The sequence below is a fragment of the Callorhinus ursinus genome, unplaced genomic scaffold (genome assembly GCF_003265705.2).
Source record: "Callorhinus ursinus isolate GAN/ISIS: 27379988/994484 unplaced genomic scaffold, GSC_fseal_2.0 scaffold20, whole genome shotgun sequence".
Lineage (NCBI taxonomy): Eukaryota > Metazoa > Chordata > Mammalia > Carnivora > Otariidae > Callorhinus > Callorhinus ursinus.
This window is the reverse complement of record NW_027397082.1, coordinates 31,653,218-31,679,101: the sequence shown is the minus strand read 5'-3', so window position 1 is coordinate 31,679,101 and position 25,884 is coordinate 31,653,218. Positions and strand designations below refer to the sequence as shown.

At 42.2% G+C, this 25,884-nt stretch overlaps 1 protein-coding gene across 7 annotated transcripts in view; it reads right to left on the bottom strand.

Moving 5' to 3' along the window:
• Nucleotides 1–25,677, bottom strand: part of ERCC6 (ERCC excision repair 6, chromatin remodeling factor) — a 77,272-nt gene extending 51,595 nt beyond the window's left edge. For 2 of the 7 annotated variants that reach the window (XR_003209970.2, XM_025880590.2), the window contains exons 1-5: nt 25,573–25,677; nt 21,674–22,109; nt 19,685–19,805; nt 17,658–17,769; nt 13,402–14,119 (exon numbers count right to left, since the gene is read on the bottom strand). Coding sequence is in view for 6 of the 7 variants with exons in the window: in XM_025880590.2 (XP_025736375.1) it covers nt 13,402–14,119; nt 17,658–17,769; nt 19,685–19,805; nt 21,674–22,095 (1,373 nt within the window). In the remaining variant the exon portion in view is untranslated. Of the gene's footprint in view, nt 1–13,401; nt 14,120–14,236; nt 14,375–17,657; nt 17,770–19,684; nt 19,806–21,673; nt 22,110–25,181; nt 25,202–25,572 lie in introns of those variants that run through there. The other 5 variants (XM_025880591.2, XM_025880592.2, XM_025880594.2 and 2 more) reach the window with 5 other exon arrangements.
• Nucleotides 25,678–25,884: the final 207 nt, after the last annotated feature.

Below are 25,884 nucleotides of genomic sequence, written 5' to 3'. Positions count from 1 at the left end.
ATTATCTCTGTGCAACTGATGAAATGAAGTACCTCTCGGTGGCTGTAATCATCTTTGCTAGTCTTCTGAGTTTCATATTATCTACAAATTTGGTTCAGTGCAATGGTATACAGCAGTGGTTCTCAACCAGGGGCAATTTGGCCATCCTCCCCGCCCCTCAGGGTAATTTGACAATGTCTAGAGACATATTTGGTTGTTACAACCACTTTGGGGAGGGAGATACACTACTAGCATCTAGCAGGTGGAGGCCAGTGATGCTGCTAAACATCCTACAATGTACAAGCCAGTCCTCCAAAACAAAATGTTATCTGGTCTTAAATGTCAACAGTGCCAAGGCTGAAAGACCCTGGTATATAGGTAGACCCACTACTGAAACTCAGAAACCAAAATGATGTACATACATTTTCCTGGTGTATATATCTGGATTCTTGCTACCTACTATCTGAAATTTAGTAAGCAAGCAATTTCACATGAGATATTCCTTAGTATCCAAATTCCTTACTGTCAGAACTCAAAACCAAACATCTGCAAAACAAAAGATACTTGTATTTAGCAAATTTATGAATAATACAAAACTCAGAAGAATCACAAAAACTACCACATCCACTTAAAAATACTCCATTTTGCAATTACGCAAAAATAATTTTACAGGAAGAAAAAGAAAAACACCAGAAGACACTGGTTTTAGAAGTTTGGCATAAAGTCATTAAATATTTTACATAAAGAGCATCACATATTAAACTGCATTGATAGATGATAGCTATTTCCTCAGACTCGGCCAGTAAGTCTTTGTGGCTGTTCAATTTCCCACTGCATCACTCTGAGTCAACAGGGCTTCAGCTTCCTCTTTCTCCTCCCTCCTAAAATGTACAGGCATCATGTCACCACAGAACACAGCACCTAGGAAACCACATAAGCCACTGCAGAAAATGATTGCATTCCAGTGCCTTCCGCTTCATCAAGATGAAAAGAGCCGAACGTTTATTCAGTTTGGCTAAAGGATGACTAAAGGTGGTAAGGGAAAAATCATTATTGCCTACAAGCATTTGTATCACGTGAAGACAAATCGCCCCAGTAGAATCATATACACATATTAAAGACAGAAAATACCAGGGTTATAAAACCACATGCATATGCGGCTCAGGCTAAGACGTCCTTCTGTTATAGAAAGCAGTAATTCCTCAGGTGGCTTGTAACCAAAACAGACCTCTGACCAGCTACCCAATGCCCCCGAGGCAGTGCCGCCCCAAGTCCTGACGGGTGAGAAGGACACCAGGGCAGACAAGGGAGGGGGAGGGGGCGCCAGAGTCACCTGAACTGAGAGAAACAGATGCCTTTCCCATCCTAGAGGCCACCAAGGGTCTTGAAGTTGCTCTCTTTTGTGTGCTTGACCTGCTTGTCCTGCAGCCTGGCAGGCTGGGCAATCTGTCTGGCCAGGAGGTGTAAAGGGACCTCTGTACTATGAATAACCTGGGATTGACACATGGAATAAGCACAGGCCAAAACAGGAAAAGTCTGCACCCAGACGGTCTAGAATCAAATCCTGACTGCTTTTTATCGGTTCTTTAACCCTCAGCAAGTCACTTAGCTTCTGTGGCACCTACCTTTCCTCAAGTGTGAGGAGGGGAGAACAATGGCATGAACTTCCCTAGATTGAGGAAGGACTAAATGAGGTGTCACATGTAAAGCACTTTGCATGAGCCTAGAGCATGAGTACTCAACAAATAAATACACCGTTCTACATAATGTCTGCTTACTGAAATCCTCACACAAACTCAGTCATGATCCTCAGACACTGGTACTGTCACTCTGTTCACGTACAGAGAAGTGGAGGCAACATATAGCACAATACAATCCGCCTGCAATAATGCAATGCACCACAATGGCTTAAGAGAACTACCTAAACACATACATTTGGACAAAAACCATCTTTGTGAATCAAATGGATGCTCAAAAAATTATTATGAATAATGTGACCACTGATCACCATGAGTAAACACACCTACCCATCAGAAGGTACCTGCTGGAATACCTCAATTTTAAAATTCTGTAACAGATGTGTAAACACGGAGCTGTTTGAAGTATGGCTGCTTTTTATGTGACAGTAACAAAAAAATAGATACAGAATGACTTAAAATTGGTTGGGGGTAGGTCAAGATTAAGATCTGGACCCCGGTGATTTAAAATTACAAAAATCAGACATGGTCCCAAAATGTCTAAACTCTGTTATTTCAATAAATAAGCTAGATAATGGATTTTAAAAGTTGAAGGGGGCGGTAAATAGTCCAATACTTACATTTTTGGAAAAGAAAGAACTTTTTCATATTTTCTATGCTCTCATTTAAAAACCTCCGCACAAGTCATAGTCACAGCTGCAGCCACATAAAAGCAAGTGGGCCCGGTGTTCCCTGGCAGTGTTTCTAGCTCCTTACATGCCTGCCACCGGCAGCCTGCTAGCGACTCCACCAGCAGCCACTTAGAAAAGAACCCAGCAATAAACATAAACTGACAATTCCAATCAGATGCAGGCAGAGAAACTGCTCCCTGGCTTTGCTACGTTCATGCAAGAACGAGAACCTGACCCAGGCTGTGGGGCCTGCGGCTGAGACTACAAGGGTCTGTCAGAAGCACTCGGACCCAGGGCCGGGCTGCTGGCAACAACGCACGGCGTAACCAGTTGAACTATACCAGGAACAACACTTCCTCCAGGTGCTGGGGCACCTTGTCATTGGAACCCTAAGAATACACCTGAGAGCTAGCTGCCACCATTTAAACTTAATTCTTTTTCAAAGGAGAATTTCCAGAATGCCAAGGATGTTCAAAATATTTAAGTGGGAAAACACAGCTAGCTATCTTTATGCCACTACCTGGTGGTTTCCTCCTTCCTGTGCCATGTGCATTCCTGTACTGTCCCCAACCTCCCTCCCACAAACACACACATCCACACGCTCCATGGACTCTTCAGAGTCTGCTCAAGCAGTGCCTCCAGAGAAGGCAGCCTTCTCTGACCAGCCAGAGTTAGGTGTCCTGTCCTCTAGGTATCTTCCCAAGCCCACAGCACTGTGGGCACACCTGGAGTTTCTACTAGAGCACTCACCAAGTGTTCAGCATCATTTGAAAACCATATCTATCTGCCCCATTGGACCAGGAGCCACCTGAGGCCAGCGACTGTTTTTAGTCATTTTCATACTTCTAGAGACCAGTACAATGGCCCACCTGAACAGAGATACTCAGTAAATGATGCATGAATGAATGAGGTTCAGAATTGGGCTAGGGATAAGGAAGACACCAGGGACAGAAGCGTGGCTTGAGAATGGTCAAAGTAGGTCATTTAAAAATGGGTTCAAGAATAGTCCCGTTCTAGCTCATTTACAGCCTACCTCCTGCTGCATTCCTCCTCTTTCCACATGTATGATGTTAAGGTACTACTCCAAGATTCATCCACTGGACAAACATGGTTAAGGTACACAACAAAGAATGAGGCATGGCAAGGACAAAATCAGAGAAATTCTTAATTTTATAAGAAGGGAAAAAAAAGACAGGAGAGGAAGCTCATTACATTGAGTAATAAAAATTTTGTAAGTTATTTTCAAGTCCTGAGTTCGGTTTTTTGGGTTTTCCAGCAGATTTACTTTGCAACAAAACTGGTTTCTGTATGCCAGTCCTCAGCAAGAATCAGAAGCCCTGGGTTTTGGTCCAAGCTTCCCTAGGACCAGGTGGAAAAGGGTGGGCAAAAGATTCAACCTTTTTTAATGAAAGAATTCATCTTCTGACAGAGGGGGAAAAAAGTTTAGCCCTAAACTACACTGACATCACTAGAAAGGAAATAACGTTTTTGATGGTCCCACCTTCGTCTTTTTCTTTAATCCACCCATGTAACAGTCACAGCTGCAACCAAATAAAATGAAGTACGTTAGTCACTGGGGAGATTTTCTAACTCCAACAGTTCCTCAGACTTCAGTGGCAGCCACTAGAGGAAAATCCAGTAAAAACCAGATCTCAGATTCCCACTGAAAAGTGAAAACCAGATGTGGGCAGAGAGCTACATTTCAGGTCTATAACTGGCAAGGGGAGATCTGAACTTTAGAAATATCATTCAACATTACTGCATTTGTCTCCTCGGCCACTGAAGGAGCCAAATAAGAGGTTCTCACAGCACGACATGATAATATATGTACTACACCCTTTGGAAACTTTTTTTTTTTTTTTACACTGTATACATGCCAGACGCTATCTCACAATTAATTATTGGCAGGAGATTACACAAAAAAGTAAAACTGAGACATTCTAGTTAATTGTAGGTTAAATATGAATAAAAAATAACAACTGTGAAAACACCTACTGCAATCTTGGGCAGGCAGGAGTTAGATGTAGCTCCCAAGTCTAGAAGGCCCTCATGCTAGTCCACCCATGCCATCAGCCAAGAGTAAGATTATCACAGTCCACTTGGGGAATGATGTCTTACACATCTAGGTCAGCAAGGAGTGTGGAAATCAAGCCTTACAAGACACAACAGAATGATCTGGAACACTGACCTAAGGACAGAAAACCATGAGGAACCAAAGTGTAATCCTGACCTACACACACTTAGAATCGACAAGCAGACTGTGAAGCTTGAAGATGCCCCCTGGGCAGAGGTCTAGTGCCCCCTAGTGCGTTCAAAGGAGAAATAATTTTTCATTTCTCCCCAAACAACTACTGATAATGTGCTCCTATTTGTACAGATATTTTATCACTAAGTGGACCTTATCGTATTAATAAAAAAATGTGTAAGGTGAGAAAAGGCTGACATCAACAAAACTTAAGTATTATAATAGCTAATGATCTGGCTATGCATACTAATACCAACTGTAAAATGGCCTTTTACTTTGGAAGGAGGACACCTTTTCATATAGATCAATATTTATAGGCTCTTCTTGATTCTCACAGACCCTCCTACTGGCTCGATGAAATCTCTGTAGTAAATGTTTTACCTAGTGGGCATTGCAAATAAGAATAGCTAATACTTACTGAGTACCTGACATATGCCTAATAACTTAGATATATTATCTTTTATAATCCCCACACCATCCCTGAAGAAAGTATTGCTATGATCCCCATTTCACAGATGAAGAGATGTAGAAAATCTCACAGCTACTAGGTAAGACTCTGGCATTCGATTCCATGGTCTGTGATTTCTAACCCCTATGTTACATATCGCCTCCTGAGTAACCTCTGCCAGCTCTGGACCAGCTGTGTTTTGAAATTACACATACAAACATCCACATTATGTATATGGTTTTTTAATTTATAGTCAAAAAACAAATATTAATAATAACAAGAATAGTTACCGATGTTCACTGTGTGCTGTGCACTGTTTTAAGTAATTTACCTGTATTAATTCATTTACTCCTTACAAACCCTATAAGGCAGATACTATTTTTAATCTCTTTTTCACAGTTAAAGTAGGCAGGGAGAGGTGAAGTAGCCTGGCCAAGATCACCAACATGAAGATTCAAACCCAAATAAACGGCCCCCAGAATCCATACTCCTGTTACATAATCTCGCCTCTCAAAAATATTTTTCCCAAACTACCTAAAACCACCTCTTGTCTCATAGTGTAAGCCAAAGAGTCAATAATCACCTCTTTAAGCACTATACAATGAAAACAACTGTACAAGACAAACCAAATTCTAAAGCTTCAATTCAAATTTGTCTCAAAAGATGTCCTTCCCTACCTCAATACTGCACAGAGTGAGTCAAAACGCATTCTTCGGGACTCCTGGGTGGCTCAGTCGGTTAAGGTCTGCCTTTGGCTCAGGTCATGATCCCAGGGTCCTGGGATCAAGTCTCGCATTGGGCTCCTTGCTCAGTGGGGAGCCTGCTTCTCCCTCTGCCTGCTGCTCCCCCTGCTTGTGCTCTCTCTCTTTCTCTGACAAATAAATAAATAAAATCTTAAAAAAAAAAACCTCATTCTTCACTGTACACCTGCCAACTTTTAACAGTAAAATCAGTTTAGCAATTCTTTTCACTACAAATAATCTGGGCTGAACAAACACATAGGATACATTTATTTAAGAAACAAACAAACCAATGCCTACACCAACTCACAAAAAAGGCAAAAGATACCGATCAATAAGAATTGTCAATTATTAGTAGCTTCAGGTCATATAGTAATAAAATGAACATGCCCACTCCAAAACTCCAAGGAAGTCATATATATTGAGCTGCTTGAAATTCAAAAGTCACCTAACTTCTCTGCCTTCATTCTCACATTGCAAGGGCCACCAAGCCCAGAGTTTGGATCTGCACTATGAGGAAAAAGTCACACACCATATAGTTAAACCATTCTCAATACGGGGTGAAGTTTCAATCTCAGGCTCATTCTCCATTTATTGCAATATCCATGAAAGAAATTCTACAACAGAAGCACAATGAGTACAATTTGATTTTTAAAAATATATTCAAGGCACCAAGCTGGGTATTTAATATAGTTTGCATTTCTGTAGTGCGGTAGGTTTTCTATTTCAGACAGCTAAGAATCCCTTACAGATTAGTCTAATTTGCTAAATTGAGATACTCAGTGTTTTACTTTTCTTATCTGCCTTTTTATGGTCTATCTGGGTGGACTTAATTGGCACATCTGAGCAGATGAAATACCCTCAGTGAGGAGTCCAGATCTCACAGAGTAAATTAAGACTGATGCAGACAATTATGCACAAGAGCTGGGAATGAGAGGTGTGTGCAGAGCACGAAGCAGAATTAGTCTTCATTTGTGTCTTAGCTTCGTCATTTAAAAGAAGCCAAGATTCTCTCTAAGAAAACTCTTTAAGGGAATAACTTTTTCTTCTCTCTTTAAAATACAGACTCCTGGGGGGGGGGCGGGGAGAACACAGGTTTACTTCTTGAGAAATTAACTCCCAGAAACCGATGGTAAGAACAATCTTCAAATCATTAGGTTTCTTGATCAAATCTAGGTTAAACTTCTAACAAATTCAGATTTTAGAGATCAAGTGATTTTTTTAAAAAAAGTTACAAGCTCTACAATGTAATTTGGCTTTTCCTATGTGCAACTTTCCCAAATGTGCTGAATCGTCATCCAGTGCAAGCAAAGATCCAACTGAAGAATAAACGAGACAATCCCAGGGCAAAGGGAGCCAGCTCTGGGCAAAATAAGACAAAGAGGCTCTGTGAGGACAGTAAGATGGAGACAGGCAGCTAGGAGAGTGGTTCTAGGAGGCATGGCCTTCCACAGCATTTCAGGCAAGGAATGGGACCCAAAAAAGTGTGGAGGTGGTCCCCATCAAGTGACAGCAGAAACCTGCTGCTGAAGCAATGCTCTTCTCAGTCCACTGCACTGACCAAGCTGATAGATCACTCCCGCCTACCCCAATCCACCTTCAGACCCCTTCCTCAGCCTCCTCCATTTATGCTATCTTGGGCAAATTATGTCAGCTTTCCGCTCTCAGTTCCTATTTCCTCAGGGGTTGTGGGGATTAAACCAATAAGACCACCTGACATGAAACACTGCCAAGTAGTATGCATTCAGTTCTCAGAGAACCTCCTTCCATCCCCCATGTGCCACCCTTGCTCAGGCCATCAAAGCCTCCAAATTTTCAAAAACCAGAGACTTTTTTTCAACATTTATCCTACTTGGCTTGACCCCTCTAAGCATCCGAAAATGCTGACAGCCTTCCTCTTCTCAGTCTCTTTCTCTTTTTCTCTTCATGTACACAGCCAAACCCTCCAAACCAGGATCCAACTCGCCCCTGGCCACAGCAGCCCCAGTGCTCAAGGGGAAGGACAACGGAGATACTGTTTACTCAGATGATTAAGCCTTGCAGTGTGAAGACACTGTGTAAGATTTACATAATGAATGGAGGCATTCAAAGTTAGTTACGTAAAAAAAGAGGAGGGAGGCAGAAAAGAAAAATCTCTAAGGCTTAAAAGTATTTTATTAAATGGATTAGAAACCAGTTACACCAACAGGCATCATAATTACAGATGCAGGTTATACAAGACATGAGGCAAATTCTATCCCCATCCTGTCAAGTCTTCTAGACTCCCTACAATCTCCCCAAGTCCCCATCCAATTGGCTTAGGTTTTCGGTTTGGTTTCCATCGCAGGGAGGTGGAGGCAGGTATGTGCTGATTCTTGGGGCCACCTTGTGGTCACATCTAGATATTGCACATTCCACCCAATTCCACAAATGGAAGGAAAATGACATTTACACAACCCTGTCCTGGCTTCAAATCCCAGCTCCAGGGGAGCCTGGGTGGCTCAGTCAGTTAAGCGTCTGCCTTCAGCTCAGGTCATGATCCCAGGGTCCTGGAATCAAGCCCTGCATCGGGCTCCCTGCTCAGTGAGCCTGCTTCTCCCTCTCCCTCTGCTGCTCCCCCTGCTTGTGCTCTCTTTTTTCAAATAAATAAATATAATCTTAAATGTTTTTTTTTTATTTTTTATTTATTTATTCATGAGTGTCAGAGAGAGAGAGAGAGAGGCAGAGGGAGAAGCAGGCTACCCACCCAGCAGGGAGCCCGATGCAGAACTCGATCCCAGGACCCTGGGATCATGACCTGAGCCGAAGGCAGACGCTCAACCAATCTGAGCCACCCAGGCGCCCTAAATAAATAGAATCTTAAAAAAAAAAAAAAAAATCCCACCTCTACCTATTAACAGTGAGATCACAGGCAAGTTGATTAACTTGAACAGGGCACGATCAAATGTTTGAACAGCTTACTATAATTATAATAACTGAAAGATATGTATGCATAGGATTAAAGCCTGGAATGAAATGTAGACAAATAAGGTGAAAAACAGAGATGTAGGCAGTTTTTTTTATCTTAACGTTATCATAAATTCACCATTGAAAAAGAGAAAAACAAATCACCAAAAGTGCAAGGTGGGGAGTGTGGAAAGCCTTCAAACCATTGGCAGGCAGCAACTCAAATCTGTTTCAGGCTGTGATCTCAGCAGCTTGGCCCTTAGTACCTGATTATTTGAGGAGACTCAGGCACCACCTACTCAAGAGTCTGTTTCTGAACTCTACTGTGTTTCACTCACTGAGGTGGGAGTGGAATGCAGGAGGGGGTTTTTTGCAGCAGCAATACCAAGCTGGCTCTGGGCTAGAGTAGAAAAAAAAACCATTTGATTTTCAAACCCCCATATCCTTACCCACAGTTCTTTCCAATCACCTCCAGGGTTTCCTAAGTGGGAACATAGTAAGGGCCTATAATAATGAGGGATGCCACCACCCTTGCCTCAGAATCAGCTGGAGCTCAGTCAAAGCACTCACGCAGTGCCCAGGTCCTCCCACCCCTGACCTGCTGCCTCAGACACTCCAGGCTGAGTCCTGAAGATGCTTTCCAGGTGATTCTGACACATATGCTCTGATAAGAAGCAGATGATCTATTATGTACAGCATGTAGCTGAATGACCTAACCTCAAAGTTCCTTTTCAAGCCCTCCCCTATATAAACACACTTGTGCAGGGTATATATAAGAGGATTTTAGAGAAACAAACACAAACTGAATCTGCCAAAAGCCATAAGCACAAAAGGAAAAACAGTATATAAAATCTATTTATACACATCAAGTAGTTCCCAAACTTGACAGTGCATCAGAACCACCTAGAAAAGCTTTTAAAAATTACTGCTTGGTAGCCCCACGCTGGACTTCTTGAATCAGCACCTCCAACGGTAGGGCTTCCAGGTGATTCTGCAGAATCAGCCCATAGGCTGGGAACCTCTGCTTTAGTTTATGCTCACTGCCAAGGGAATACTGCCTGTCAGGTTAGCAACTAAAACAATAACGTCTGGCAAACAGAAATAGAAAGAAGAGCTTCAGGATGGGTTTAAGTCAAAGTCTTAACACTAGCCCTAGTTGTGCCAGGAGGAGACGACACTTATTTGGAAGTGCATCTTCTCACTCAGGACGTAAACTGACCTACAGCCCAAGCCTGGCCCAAGCAGCGCCGACTGCTGCCAGAGGAGGCCAGGGTTGGTGACATTTTTTGTTTGTGCTGTATCTCAAGATTGGCAAACACCTGGCATGAATGCTGCTGCTTCCCCGAGGCCCCCGTGCCCATGGTAGACATCATTAACGGACTGCAGCACTCTTTCCCGGACAGTCCACACCGGGCCTCGGTCTCCTCCTGAACAGACGGCCACTGCCCAAGAGTTGTCCGGCAAGGCAAGGGCCTGTGCCCTGCCTATCCTACAGCGGATGGCTTAGAAACCAGGCATCTCTGCACGCCACAGCCACTACACCACTATCCAAGGCAATCCAAATGAGAAATGATGTGCCTCCAAAGCAAAGCAAGGATTTTCCTTCTCAATAACCTGCACCCTAAGGTCTATTTCAACGTATCTGAACTACTCAACAGACAAGGCCCCATGCCCGGATGAATCTCCTCCACAAAGTCTCCCCCAAATATCTGTCTGAATTCATTACTCCCTTCACACTGGTTAGGGCCTACTGGTGCCCATGTCCCCTAAAAGACTGCAAATTCCTTGCTGGAAACCCTAGTCCTGGTCCTGGAGCACACACATGAATTCAAGCAGCGAGAGCAAGGACGTAGCAATGAGAGCTGCCTCCTACCTCATGTGGAAATCAATCAGAAACACTGAGGTAACAAGGACTGCTGATCTTTGATCTCTTTGAGGGGAAAGGTGCACATATGAAATGTCTGGTCTTCTGGGCCACCCTGACCTGTCCTGGCTGTACATACTGGATGAGATAAGTGACACGCAAGTGTTCACCAGGGACACCTATCGCTCAAACACAGAACATGTGTCATTCCTAAGAAGTCTTTGACTCCTGGAGCTCCCAGACCCTAGCTTTCTAAAGCAGCAATGTATTTTAAGAAAAGCTGAACCTCACAACTAAAAGCAATACCCTAATAGAAACTCTGCTGCTACAAAATGAAAATTAAAAAATAAGGGATGTTTTCTAGGATCTGCATACTAAGGACATGAGTAAGAACCGACAGAATATGTACTTCTACGAACTGGCTCATCCATCCTGGTACATTATCAGAGGTATGAAAATCAAGGAACACCACTGAGGAGATAGCCTCCAAATGCAAGTACAGAGACAGAAGCAGGATACAAATGTGGGAAAGGCAAAAAACATACGGGCACATTTAAAAACGGGTAACACTTCCAAGGCTGATCTGAGGTCTTGGGTTAAGTCGGAGAAAGTAGGATCCTAAATACTATCATCCTGTTCCAGAAAAGGTTAAGCTATAGAAAAGGCTTGATAGGAAATTCCCACACTTGGCAACAGCTAAAAACAAAGATACATAGTTGGGACTAAGCTAGAGCTAAGGCAAGACCTCTGATGCTCCAGCTGAGAGAATAAAGAAGTTGAGATCTCTAGGAGTGACTCACTTTCACTTCTGAGTCTAAATGAGCCTTATAATTCACAGGGCTATAACCAATACAAGCTCAATAAAAGGCGCCTGGCCTAGGTACATAATCCTAAACTCTAACCATAAAGAAAAACTCATTTTCTATGTTGCAAACTCTATGGGGCTTTATTCTGATCATCAAACCACTGCTAAGATAAGGGAAACTAAAGTCTTTTTTTTGGTTCACTCAAGGGAATACCATCACAATTTCAATCTGTATTCAAAGATCAGCAACAAGAAGAAAATAAAAAAAAAGCAACTGGCAGTTCTAAAATGTTCTTAATAATGCTTCTCAGTCCTGAGCCTCTTCTTTTACCATCCCCCAATCCAAAGAGTACCAAAGGAGATGTAATACAAACATTTCAATGTGTTATCTGCTGTTTAACAGCCTTAGTAACTGTGGCCATAAAATTTTAAGAGCTATAGTATTTTGGTGGCAATTAGAGTTATTGATATTTCTGAAATTCATTTGAGATTTTACTGTAACTTCAGCAAAAAACTGGCTTTGATACGGCTTTAGAAATAACTATTCTACAGTCTTGAGATTAAGAAAAAAGTGTTGCCATGAATTTAAATTAAACCCGTATTTAAAATTCAATCAAAATAAACTGCTTCGGATCAAGATACTAATACATTTAAAATAAATTTAATATTGAATGAGAAGAAAATATTGTTCCATTTACAATCAGTATGTTGAGATTAACACTTTTTTAATTCTCTACAGTTAGTTAAGAAAGAGACTGACACTGCTCAGGGTTCAAGAGTATCCTGCTGATATCCCTCAAACAGCTCTACTGATATTAATTGTGCAAAATACAGTTAAAGTTGCAATGAGAAGTAACAAATGTAAGCCACTACTCAACTATGCTACAAGAGGTCACCACCGCGTGGGTGTAACAGCTCTCAAGAACTGGGTTTAGGTCACAGGTCCTCAAGCTCTGTGTGAAAAGAACTATGCCACATCTGCTTTTAAAGGGTTAGGGAATTATGTGACAGTGTGAATGTGGGTCATCAGTTCTAAATAACAGAAGGAAAAAATATCAGGACAATCTGCATTCACGAAGGTCAGTGGAAAGCTACAAGAAACACAAAAAATGAGGTCTCCCTACATAGAAAATAAGAAAAAACTGTTAAGGACTGGGAAAAAGCCATCCCGGGAGCAAATACTTAAAAACTAATCTGTTAAACAGATTCCCTTTCCCTTGGACTTTCTTAGTGCTGCGTGAGCTCATGTGGGAGGCCAGAGATGCGGCAGGGTTGTGCTCAGTGGGCACACCGGGTACCTGCAGCATCCAGTTTTTCAGGGCTTACAAAAAATGTGGCAATTGACTTCCCGAAGGAACACGATCACCTTCCCTTTCATCTTATTTGCATCATCTACTGAGAGAGTCATGGCAAGAAAAGCCAAAGTCAGTGCCCGGCATCAAAACCTCAAAACCAAGAGAGAAAAGGAAGGGTTGGCGGTGCATGTGAAACACCTTTCCTGCAGCAGGACAGGAGTTAGTAACTCCAGAGGGGCCGCCTTCTCAAGACAAGGCAGGCAGAATTTAGAAAACAAGCTTATTCTTTTATACACTAAAGCTTAAATTTCAGCTCCTTTTCGGAGGAACGTCCTGGATAATTACTTTCCTGCTTCAAAAGAAAAAACCAACCACGCAGCATACACCACACAGACTGGCCTGTGCCTTTTCCTGCCCCTGGCTACAGGTGGCCTGAGTGTAAAGGCATACGGCTCCGCCTTTGGTCCTCCACAAGCCTCTTGCCCCAGCCCTTCCCCTAAGCTTTTCTTCTGAGACTTGCCCCAAATCTGAATGAAGATACAGAAGTTAGAAGTATTGGGGATTATTAGTTCCACTGGGGCTCTGCTGGTTCAAGGAGGCTAAGGCTAAAGGAAGTCCAACCTTTGGATAAACGGGGGTCTAATACATTAAGCTGAATTTAGAACTCTTATTTCATAAACCCGTGGCCTAAGAGAAAGCAAGTGGCGCAATGTTTACAATCTGCAGACTGACCTTAACCGCTGCTTATAATAATCTTCATCTCCATCATCTCGGCATCTCACTACTTTCCGACCTCCTCCACCACAGGCGGCTTCTGCTTCCTCCCCAGAACTTGGAAAAAAGTCATCCTCGATCTCCTGTACCGTGACTTTTCTCTGCCGTTTCCGGGGCGTGAGCCCGGGCTTCAGGTCATAGTGTGTGCCCTCTCCCGGCAGCTCGGCACCCCCCGCCCCCTCCAGCTCCTCCTCTGTGGGTAAGTACTCGGACTCATCACCCTCAGAGTCACCCTCTGCCTTTGGCCTCATGTCAGACTCCAGAGGTTTCTTTCCTTTTGGCAAGCCCACTTTCCCCTGGAAATGAAGAGCCCTTTTCTGGAGCTTCTTGATGTGTTTTTTCAAGCGCTTATCTGTTTTTGAGAGAACTTTGCTTCGCTCATTTGGTTTGTTTTCTGGGAGTGATGCGCTCAGTTCCGAAGTGACCGAGGCCACGGTTTTTCTAGCTGCTCTTTTATTACAAGCTTGCTTCTTCCTTTCAAAAGACAATTTCGCTTGATCTGCCAAATACTTTTCAAAGCCTGATGCTTCATTGAGCATTAGCTTTCTAGGCTTCTTCTCCTGTTTCTGAGGGATCTGGGTTCCAAAAGGTGTCATCTGGCCCGTGCGGATGAGCTCTTCCCAAGCCGTCTCCTGGACAGGCATGAGCATGCTGCCAAGACAGGACGGCCCCGGTTCTGAAAGAGGGATGACAATGCAGTGGGCACTAGTGTAAACCTTTCCAAGAGTACAACACAAACAGTCACTTCTTCAACGAACAGCACCTACAATTAACTCACATTTTAAAAACATACCATGGATGGGGGTGCCTGGGTGGCTCAGTCTCTTGGGTCTTCAACTCTTGGTTTCGGCTCAGGTCATGATCTCAGGGTTGTGAGACTGAGCCCCATGGCGGGCCCCATGCTCAGTGCAGAGTCTGCTTAAGATTCTTTCCCCCCTCCCTCTCCCTCCCCCTCTGCTCCGCCCCCCCACTTGCATGTGCTCTCTCTCTAAAAAAAAAAATTAAAATTTTTTAAAAATTAAAACATATCATGGATGTACTAAAGCATATTGTATATAAAGAAAAGAATGAATTTATTATAGCATTCATCATGCCAAATTCAATATACTCCTATTCAAAAAGGTGAATTTTCAATAACTTTTTCTAAAATAATGCATTATAAATATACTCTCTGGGCAGCCAGAGACAGACCTACTCATATGTAACATACAGACAAATGTGTCTGTTTCCTTATCAAAGAATAGCCCCCAAGGAAGCAAACTCCCAAGTTTCCATGTCACCTCGAATACCAGCAACCACACAGACTTAAAATTCAAGAGACAGTAAAACTGCAAATGTATAAAGAATCAACATGCACCTAAATAGGTAAAACTTAAATGTTTGCTCTGCACTGCCCAATATAATAGTCATCATGTGGCTATTTAAATTTAAGTTGAAAATTCAGTTCCTCAGATGCACTTGCCATATTTCAAGTGCTCAATGAGCCATGTGGGGCTAAGGACAACCACAACAGACAACACAGACAGCACTTCCATCACGCAAACAGGTCTACTGGACAGCACTGTGTTAGATGTGCAAACTGACAGAACAGAGGACATAAACTGGAAGTTCGGTCATAATAATATAAAGTCACCCAGAAATCTATGAACTTAATCTCTGGCAACATTACACAAGGAATCCATATTCTAAAATCTACATTTCTTATAGTCCAGTAATGCCGCAGCCAGTTTTTCACTGAACTTGCAGTGAAGAAAAATACACATCGGAAAGTGCACAAATACTAAGTGTACAGCTCACTGTATTTTCAGAAAAAAACATACCTGTACACCAACATCCAGACCAAGAAACTGAAATTACTAGCACTGCCAGATGCACCCTTCATGGCACCTTCCAGTCTACCCCACCCAAAAATAACGACTGACCACACTATTAACACTACAAACAAGCTGTCCCTGGCTTTGAGCTTTATGTAAATGGAAATGTTTGTACACTTGTGTCAGCTTATTTTGCTCAACATTATGCTTGAGATTCATCCTTATTGTTGAATATAGCTGCAGTTGTTAATTTTCCTTGCTGTTAGTATTCTATCATATAGCTACGCTATAATTTTTCCATTCCACTGTTAATGGACATTTGGGTAGTTTCCAGGTTTTAGCTACTATGTATTATGTTGCTATGAATATTCCAGTACACATCCTTCAGTAATACATTTATACATAATTCTCTGGGTATGTTAAGCTTTAGCAGACACTGCCAAACAGTTTTTCAAAATGGTCCTATTAATTTTAAGTTCTACCAACAGTGTTTGAGAGTTTCAACTGGTCTACGTTCTTGCCATTTTAGCTATTCTGGTACATGTGTAATGGTACCACTTTGTGGTTGTAATTTGTATTTCCCTATAAACTAATGAACTAGGGCACCTCTTCATAGATTTATTGACCTTCTGAATAGCCTCTTTTGAAGAAAATGTTCAAGTCTTTAGCCCTTTCCAAAGAGTTCTTTAATACACTCTGGATTCCTGTCCTTCAATTAATACATGTGTTACAAATATCTTCTCCCACTCTGCAGCTTGCCTTTTCACTCTCTTAATGCTATCTTTTGAACAGAAGTTTAGTTGTGATATAGCTCACTTATCAAACCTTTTCCTTTACAAGTGAGCATTTTTGTGTCTCATTAAGTCTTTGCCCTAAGATCATGAAAATACTTTCCTATGCTATATTCTAAAAGCTTTGTTTTACCGCTCACATATGTATTTAAAATTTATTTGTCATTTATTTTTGTACATGGTGTAATGGGCCAAGATTCATTTTACCTTCGTGTGAATTAACCCAGCACGACTTACTGAAAAGATGATACTTCTTCACAGCGCTGCACTGCCCTGTCACAAACCGAGTGACCACATATGGGTGGGTCTGTTCGCTGGACCCTATATTCTGTCCCATTGGTCTATTTGTTTTTCCTTGTGCCCAGACCTCACCGTCTTAATTACTGTAGCTTAATAACACGTCTTGATATTTTGTTCTTCTTCAAGATTAACTTTTCTTGGCCCAATACATTTTTATATCAATTTTAGAATCAGCTTGTTAATGGCCCCACCCTCACCCTATACTTCCCACCCCAGACTTTCTCCTTCAAAAAAGAAAAACAAACAAACAACCTACTGAAGCGGTCAGAGGGCCAAAAGGAAAACCAGGAGAGACTGGGATCCTGGACGGCACAGAAGTATCAGCTGCTACAGACAGGCCAAGTGGAGCAAGGACGAAAAAGGGGCTTCTGGAATTGGGGAAGTAACCATTAATCCTGGGCAAAGTTTTACCAACAAAGCAAGAGGAGGTAAAACGCAGTAGCAGGTTTTAGGCAGCCAGAGAGGAACGAGAAACACGGCACCTCAGCAGTGAAAGTCTTGGTCACAGGCCAAACGAATTCTGAGAGACTGAAATTTAAAAGTCCAACTCTGATATTTTTTTCTATTGCCTCAATTAATTCTTCATAGTAATTCTCCTGTATTACTGAATAAACTTCAGGAGCTAGTAGAAAATATTTGCTTGGAAAGCTTAAATGCTAAGAAGCCTTAGTCTATATTTCAAGTATTAAATGACTGAGCAGCTACCAACAATTTCTAAACACGCACCTACATATACACACACACAGACTACAAAGGTATTTCGTTTCAGAGCTTACTAGTTTTTTCAAAACATTTTCCAAAAGACACCCATCCTGGGCAGTAATAAAAACAAAATCAGAGCCATAGTATAACCTGAATGAAGATAGCTTTTCTTAAACAAAAGAAGTGATGCTTGGAAAACCTGCCAAATATATCCCAAAAACATATGTAAAAGCAATTCTATGAATGCTGACTAATGATGCTGGGCTTAAAAACATAATTTGATCAAGATGTTAGTTGTCTCTACAAAATTAACTACACAAGAATGTTAAGCTCCCTAATTTATTAAACATAATACCAAATGTGCACCAGCAGCCTCTAGTAGATGGAGTTAAGCATTTATTTTCATTCTCCAAAAATCCCCCATATAACTGAAGATATTTGGTTCTGTAGGTGTAGAGAGTAAAATTTTCCTAAATCTGTTTTAACAGTAAGGCAAAGAAAGGGATTTTTCTTAAAACCCAGGCCAGGACAGAGGAGATACTCTCCCCCACTACAGGCATCAGGCACCAATTCAAGAACAAAGAGACACTGCTCCCAGTATCCTCACCTACACCCTCCTCCTCCAGACTGGCATGATCTAGTTCAACTTGAACCTCTGCTCCTCCAAGGATGGCCTGGAGACGTTTTTGTTTTGCTGTGATCTTCTTTAGCTGTTGTTCCTTGAGTGGTAAATATTGAATACAGAAAACAACAATGAAGTCAGTGATTTATTGTTAAATACAAAAGATAAATTTAAAAACTTTAATCAAGAGCAAAATAAAACAGAAATTCCATATGTTATTATTATAGAGCACCTTATTTGAGCAACTGCCACTTTTCTAGCAGGATGTAGGCCTAAAAGCATTTCCATCAGGCAGGCATCGCTGTCCCCACCCACTCTCCTGGCTGGGCGGCCCAGCTTTCTATGTGCCTGAGCACTTAAGTTCACATGTACTGACTCTCCACGGAGGTGGTAGAACTGCTCTACTTGGTTTTCCCCACTGCACACCGGGTAAGTTATTAAACTTTTGTTTCTGACCTTAGCAAACAACACACTATGAGGTCAATAGGCTATAGGGATAAGAAACAAACACAAATGTTCAAACACTTGAAAAAGCCTCCTCTGATCATCTACCATATTTACAATTGTCCTTTATAGTCTTTTATAGTATTCTACCCAATTACTAGACTCTAAAAGGAATATACATTTGGATATACCCTTTTACCCTACCCACCTCAGACCCCTCTTTGTCTTGTCTCCCTCTACATCATGAGAGTTCAGCTATGCAGCCATTCCCAGGGCCTCTCCAATTAACTAGGCCTATGGTACCTGGTTCTTCTTCCCAAGGTCAAGAATGTTTAAACACCAAATATGAGAGTGGGATGAGAAGAAATGCTGAGTATAAATGCCATGTTATACTAAACTGCAATTCCTTTTTTTTTCCGTTTTCCCTCATTTCATCTCATTTAAACAGCCTTTCTAAATACTAAACACAGGCTTTCTCTCTGAATAGTCTATCTCCAACCATCAAAGGGCTGTTTTAGAAAGACAGGAATATACAATTGACTTAGACTAGTACGTAAAATGGCCCAAAGTCTGGTCCTCACTGCTCCCTGAAACCTCAGCCCACCAGAAGCCCAAGGTCAGAGGTCTCTGAACATTCATTCACATGCTCCCACAAGAGCCCAGATGTCCTCTCTCTGCTTTGGGGAGACCCCAGCTTCCTGAAGCCACTGCTAGCTCTAACCTCTGGGCTGCTATTCTGGAGGTAGGGGACAGAAGATGGGATGGTGAAGATAATGGACTGGTGTGTGGAAAGCAAAAGGAGGCACTGAGTCTATAAACATCATTAGTGAAGCTTAAATAAGAGATGCAAGAACTTTACTCACTGCAGTGGGTCAACTGCCAGCACAAGGATATCTGCTCGTCATTTTGGATGGCAGAAATAAAATGATCAAAACTAGTCATTCCTGTCTACTCTGATATATTTTCATAAAGCATAAATTCTAAAAAATGTTACAAACCTCAAAAAAAACAGTGTCATAACTAACAGATATTCCCTACCCTGAAGTTGTACAACCCTAAGTGCAGACCCATCAATGTGTCCAGGTGACGACCAGAATACCTAAGAACAGTGAGCATGAGTGTGTGAGGGGTGATGGCTATAGCAACAGGAAACACAGTGTATATAATCAGGACAAGCAGGAGCCAAGCAAAAAAGAAAGTAAGTTCACACGACACACAGAGACTGAGGAGAGGCCGGCATGCCAAACAGGAGCCTAAGCTGGGTAAAAGAAAATGGCACAGCAAGGAAGACCATAATCGTAAACATCAATAAGGCGGCATGCAAAGCCAACAGGGGAACCTTTTCTCAAATGTATGTGTATGTGTGTACTTTAAAAGATATTCTTTAACAGAAGGTATTAAAGGGAAATAGCTGCAATATTAAACATAAAAAAAGGAACTCAAAATTTTCTATCATACCTATTTCCTTCACGTCTTAACTACTTTTCAGAATACTTCCCAAATATTAAATGAACAGAACTGATGACTTTTTCAAAAATGCAATACTTAGATGTGTTATTTGGAATCACCTTATTATACTTCTGTCGTTTTACAGAATCTAGTTTCCTGTTGATGTCTCTGTTGGTAGCAGCTTGAGGGCTAAGTTGTTCAATAATTTTATTGATTTGCTTTAGGGATGTTGTACATGACCTGAAAAATAAAATAAAATGTCTATTTTCCACTCTGGTAACATTTTGTTAAATAGTGTAATTGAAGACAGAAATGCTACAAAGATGTCCTTTTACCTCTTTAACTAAAAGATAAAAGACACTAAACCAGAATGCATATTCTTGTTGGCCACATCTACAACTTGAAGGGTTATTAGAAGTTCAAGGTAACTGCTAGTGTTTTCTTTGATCTGGCTGATTGAAATCAGCACATTCCCATTTGTAAGCTGTTTCATTCATTCTACAAGCATTTTAAATGTGTACCAGATTCAAGAGACTGTGCTAAAACAATGTGCAATAAGTTGTCCTTTTAGATGAAAAAAATGGATATACATGGCTTGGTTGTTTTTTTTTTTTAAGATTTTATTTTTTTAGAGCAGTTTTAGGTTCACAGCAAAACTGAGAGGAAGGTACAGAGACTCCCATATACCCTTCCCCAAACACATACACCCTCCCCCGTTATCAACAACCCATACATGGGTTTTTAAAGCTCATTTGGAAGTCACCCAAAGTTTGGAAAAGTACTAAAAATGCTGACACTTTTTTTTTTATATAAGTCAGATATCTGTGACAATATTATTCTTTCACAATACTGGAAGACTTATTTGCTGTAGCATAATATTTTCTAGTTTGAAGGGGAAAAAAAAACAATCTCTAATATAATGCTCCTAAAACCGACACCACAGAATGGTAACTCCCAATTTTCAAAAGACAAATTCAATCTTGACACTTGTATAATCTGCTCTTTGTATCCTTTGTGGATTTCAGGACAAAAGATGTTATCAATGCAAGTTACTGGCAGTCTAACCATGTGTCACCATGGATCTAGTGTTCATCTCCGTGGTAATCCTGCAGCACTCTAATGTCACCTATGCAAGCAGTAGGCACATTTCCAAGGTCAAATGTAAAAGTGTGTTCCTTATCAGGAGTCAAGCTCCTCACACCTGGAATACTACAAGTATTCCAGAATACCTGCTACTCAAGCAGCCAAAAGAACACACCAGGAAGCTGCTGGCAGAAAACATGTCCTTTAAGTTCCAACAGCCATCTGTACCACAGTCTCCTTGGCTGAGGGTAGCCAATAGGTCCTCATTCTTCCCTCCTCCCCTCCCCCAGCCATCCCCATCTGAGACTGCACCATTCCTCCACTCATTACTCTCCTCTTTTGTGCTTGCCTGACACAGCCTGGAACACTGGCCAAGACAGGGCAGACTGGCAATAGGGAAGGAGTTCAATCTTCACCTGCCCCAGCCTTCTAGCCCAGGTCCAGAGCCTGCTTCTCCTCTAACACACAAATCAAGTTTCCATGGGACTTCATCTTTCCTGTAGAGTCACAAGTACGACAGAAGGAAGAAAAAGCAAGGAGCTGCTTCACATTATTTCCAGAAATGCAAATCGAAAAATTACCAAAACACTGACACTTGGTTTAGACACAGGAAACTGGAAAGAAACTGCAGGACAAGAGAAAACTGTGAGGGGAGGGAGGGTGATGTGTTCCTGGTATCTCAAGTAGCACACGTCACACCTTTAGGTTCACTTCTCCTCCAAACCATTTTGGGCACATGCTTGTGAGTTCTAGGGTACTCAGAATAGTATTTCTCTCTAGGACGTTATGCATAAACAGGTTGTTGTGAGCTGGCCTGAGACCCTGACTACGACGTTCAGTGCTGCTCCTTGAGGGAAAGGACTGGGGTTCACACACAGGGTCAAGGACTGCCCTAATTGACTCCATCCTCCAAATAAGAGGTTCTATAAATCGCCTAAATTTCTGGAATACCACAGCTATTATCTGAATTTCTCCATTACATGTAAACACAAACTCTGCAATCAGAGAAGATGGTCCACACTCACGTGAGGTCATCCAGAACTGATCGATACTCCTTCTCCGCATCTGCAAGCTGGGCCGCACGGCTGGCCTCATGAATGGCACTGTCCACTTGCCGAAGCACACCCTGTTCCAGCACGTCCTGGTCGTACACATCCACACCCAACCCCTGCAGTTCAAGGGCCTGCGCACTCGGCTCCACCGTCTGTATCTGATGTCTGTCGATGTGCAGCAGAGCCGGCCCTCTCCTTGGAACTTCCGATGAACACCCCTCAGCAGAAGTGGATGGTCCATTAGCAGAGGAACAAGAGGGGAGGCTTTCCTCCACCTCTGCATTGTCATCATTCTCTTGCTTGATTGTCATTTCTTGTCTATCACTGACATACTGACTTTGCAAACAGTCTTGTTCCTGAGTTTGACTTGAGTGGGGGATTCTCGCATTTTGCATCCTCTACAGACTATCTAAAAGGGAAAAAAAATGTAATAAGCCTTTGATATTTATATAGTTCCTTAAAATTATTATAACTAAAGAAGACTGATTTCTCGAAAGATCAAGTAATAATCCTCCAATTAGGTAAATTCGATGTTTCAAGTGTTACTTTTCTTAAAAGGGCACAAGCTATACATCTTCTTGAGTTCTGATAATAAATAAAAAAAATTAACCAAAAAAAAACAAAAACAAAAGACAAACAAGAAAAAAACACAGTATCAACAACAAAGGACATATGGAGAGCCAGCTAAGAAAACTGGCAACCAAAATCTTGACTGACACCCTAAGAGTCTTCTCCAAATCAACTGAAGTCATTTGACTACTTTCCAAGTTAACATCTTCACTGCATTATGGCACAAAAGATTCACAATACAGTGTGGCATGATGAACTGTGATATACAAATTCAGTGAAGTAAGGAACAAGCTTCTCGACAAATCTGACCAGGAGAAACTTAGGTTGAACATTTACTCTAATAAACAAACTCTGAACGAGACACAGTATCACCACTAAAATCTGAATCTGAGAAAGATTAAGTACTCTCAAAAATAACCCCATTTCAATGTGCAATACAATTTCTTGCCAATCAGGCTGGCAAAAACAGGTTGGGCCTGATGATACCCAGTACATACAAGGAAGATCCACCCTCACACAATACTGTTGGCAATATAAATTACTAAAACTTTTTTGGAAGGCAATTTAACAATATCTATAAAGATTTAAAATGCATGTGACCAAATATTTATTCCAGAGAAATACTCACGTACATACAGGATGTTCACTGTAGCATGCCAATAGTTTAGTATAGGCATTAAGTATTTTCAGTGACACTGATATAAAAGTCTTGTAAACTGAAAAAATATCGCAGAGTATGAACACATTTATCTTGGATAAAAAAATATATATCTGCATCTGTGTGTCTGGAATGCATTCAAAGTGATCTGGAGATACACACTAAACCCGCAACCACTGGGGAGGAGGAAGCAGAAGGAATGGGGGGAATAATGAAAATAGTGAATATGTATTCACTATATTGCCTGTGTAACTCCAATAAATACATTAAAAAGCCATGCAATAACCAAGAGACAGCCTTGCTTTTTATTTAACTGAATAAGGTTTCTTTCACCACCGCAACTTTATTTATATAAAAATACCAGAAGTTCTCCCAATAAGCCCCACTGATTTCTCATTAAATAAAACCTTGGTCCTGGCGACTAAGCACTAGGATACAAAGACTCCAGGAACTTAGCACTATCCATTCCAGAGCAGCTCATTCTCTAGGGGAGGAGAGACACGTCAATAACAACACAGCAGGGCAGGTCTGTAGAAGAGGCACCAACAAGAGGCCACCTGGAAACAGAGGAATGGACAATGCTTTGGGTCTGGAGCTAAAGAAACATATACAAGCTAAGATCTGAACCCCTGGCCCAGGATCTGATACATAAAAGATACTCCATATATGCTGAAGGGAAGTAAGGTTCACAGAGTCTAAAATAACAGATCTGATGTGGACAACTGAGTCACTGGTGAATTCAGTCATAAAAATGAGAATCTCAGAAAGGAAGCAGATGGGAAGCAGAAGGAGGGGCTGGAGAAGAATAAGAATCTGGAATAAATGATGGGGAACAAACACTGGTGACAGGTGTGGAGGGCCCCCCAAAACCACGGATTGCCAACAATCCCCAAGGCTGGACATTTTCCTCCTTTGGTAATTAACAGCCCCAGGGGAAATGTCACTGTTGGGAGTTTTCAGGCAGAAGTAGCAGAAGGACAAAAGGGCATGGATACAAATGCTGAGAAGAGTAGTTCAAGTAACTGAACTTTGGGTCCAAGCTGGATAGATTTAAAAAAAAAAAAAAAAAAAGCCAGAAGGGACTGGGATAGGAAGGGAGGGAAGGAGAGAGGGAGTCATCAAAAAGCCACTTGGAGCATGACCATGGACCAAAGGGCAAGTCTCCTGGGAATGAGAGCAGAAAACCAGGAGGTTCTCATCAGAAGCTAAACAGTTTCAGAAGTGAAATAAATCATCCATTCAACAAATACTTGATAGTCAATTATGCCAGACAGTGTACTAGGTTAACTAGTTTCTGTCACCATAGAGCTTAGAGTCTCTTGGGGAAGACATACATTTTAAGAATTATATACATATATATTTACACATTTAAATATGTATATTCATGTATAAGTTATACCCACAAATGTAATTATGGTAACTGCTATAAAAATACAGGATTCTTTAGGACAAAATAACAGAGGAACCTAACTGACAGTGCAGAGGTAGGTATGAGAAGGGAGATCTCTCTGATAAAGTGATACTTGAACCAGTATCTGAAGGATGAAAAGGATTAATCAGGCCAAAACTGGAATGAACATTTTGCAAAGAAACGTGTAATTTCTAAGGCTGGTAAGAGCTGGTGTACTTGGGAAAATGAAAGAAGGATGGAACGCAGTGAGAATTTTTTACTTTATCCTGGACAAATAACTGAGTTAAAGTTGCTGATAAAGACTCCATTCATTGTATAAATCTTACCAGAATACCTTCTAACACTCTGCAAGGCGTAATCATCTGGAAAAACAGTAACTTCACTGTCCTCCCCTTTGAGCACTGGGGCTTCTGTGGGAGGAGCTGGATTCTGGTTTGCAGATTTGGCTGTAAACGTGCCTAGCTGGGGAGGGAGTGCGGCATAAGTGAAGATGGAGGGGTAGTCAAGATCACAAAGGACCTAGGAAAACATGAACTTGGATTTTATTCCAATTACAATGGAATGATTTTTAAGAGTTTTAAACTGGGTGATGGTGGCATGACCTATTTCAAGTTCCTAAGAGACCACCTGGGCTACTGTATGGATAACGGATTGGAGGAAACAGTACAACAAGGAAATGATGGAAGACACACGAGTGAAAAATGATTGCAGCTTGGAACAGGGTGAAGATGGATGCTACGTAGGAAATCAATGTTACAGCATTCGTATACGGACTGCTCAATCCTCCTTTACACACTCCCACTTGACAATAACAATGCCCAAAGCACCTGACTTGTATTTACCCCGATTCTCTCTTCCAAGTAACAAACAACTCCAGCTTTTTAATCGAAATCAAACAGGGCCGCGCTGATTCTGCGCTCCGGGGCCGACACAAAACCCAGAAGTTGAAGTTTCGTGGCGGGCACGTCAGCGTGCCGCGCACGTCAGCGTGCCGCCAGCCGGAGGCTGGGGACCGACCGCCGCCCCAGGTGAGAGCGCGCTGCTTCGTCACTTCCGGCCGCAGGTGCGCAGGCACGGAAGGCGCGCTCCCGATTCGAGGGCCAGCTCCCGGCCCCGCGGATGGGCTTCCTCAAGGTGGCCAGATGCCCGAGGCGAGGCCATGGGCGCCCGGGAGTCCGAGCGGGGCCCACACATCCCCTGCTTGACGTTCAGCCGGGCAGCCCAAACACTCACCCCAGGGTCGCGCGGCCACCCGTACCGAAATGTAGACGCCACCGCCGCCAGCAGCCGTGGAAGCGGGACAGGGGTCGGAAGCGGCGCATGCGTCTTTTGTCCGCCGTAAGCACCGCCCCCAAGGGTGACCCGACCACAGCGCATGCGCCAGGCTGCCCTGGCACAGTGTGCGCGGCCACGTGATTGGCGGGATGCGTGTAGCCCCGCCTTTCTCTCTGCGATTTGTGTGAGTGTTGTAAGGGCTGGTGACCAGCTGTGCGGCTTGGGGCAGCGATTCAGTCCTGGTCAAAAAAACCTCTTTAGTAAAGCGAT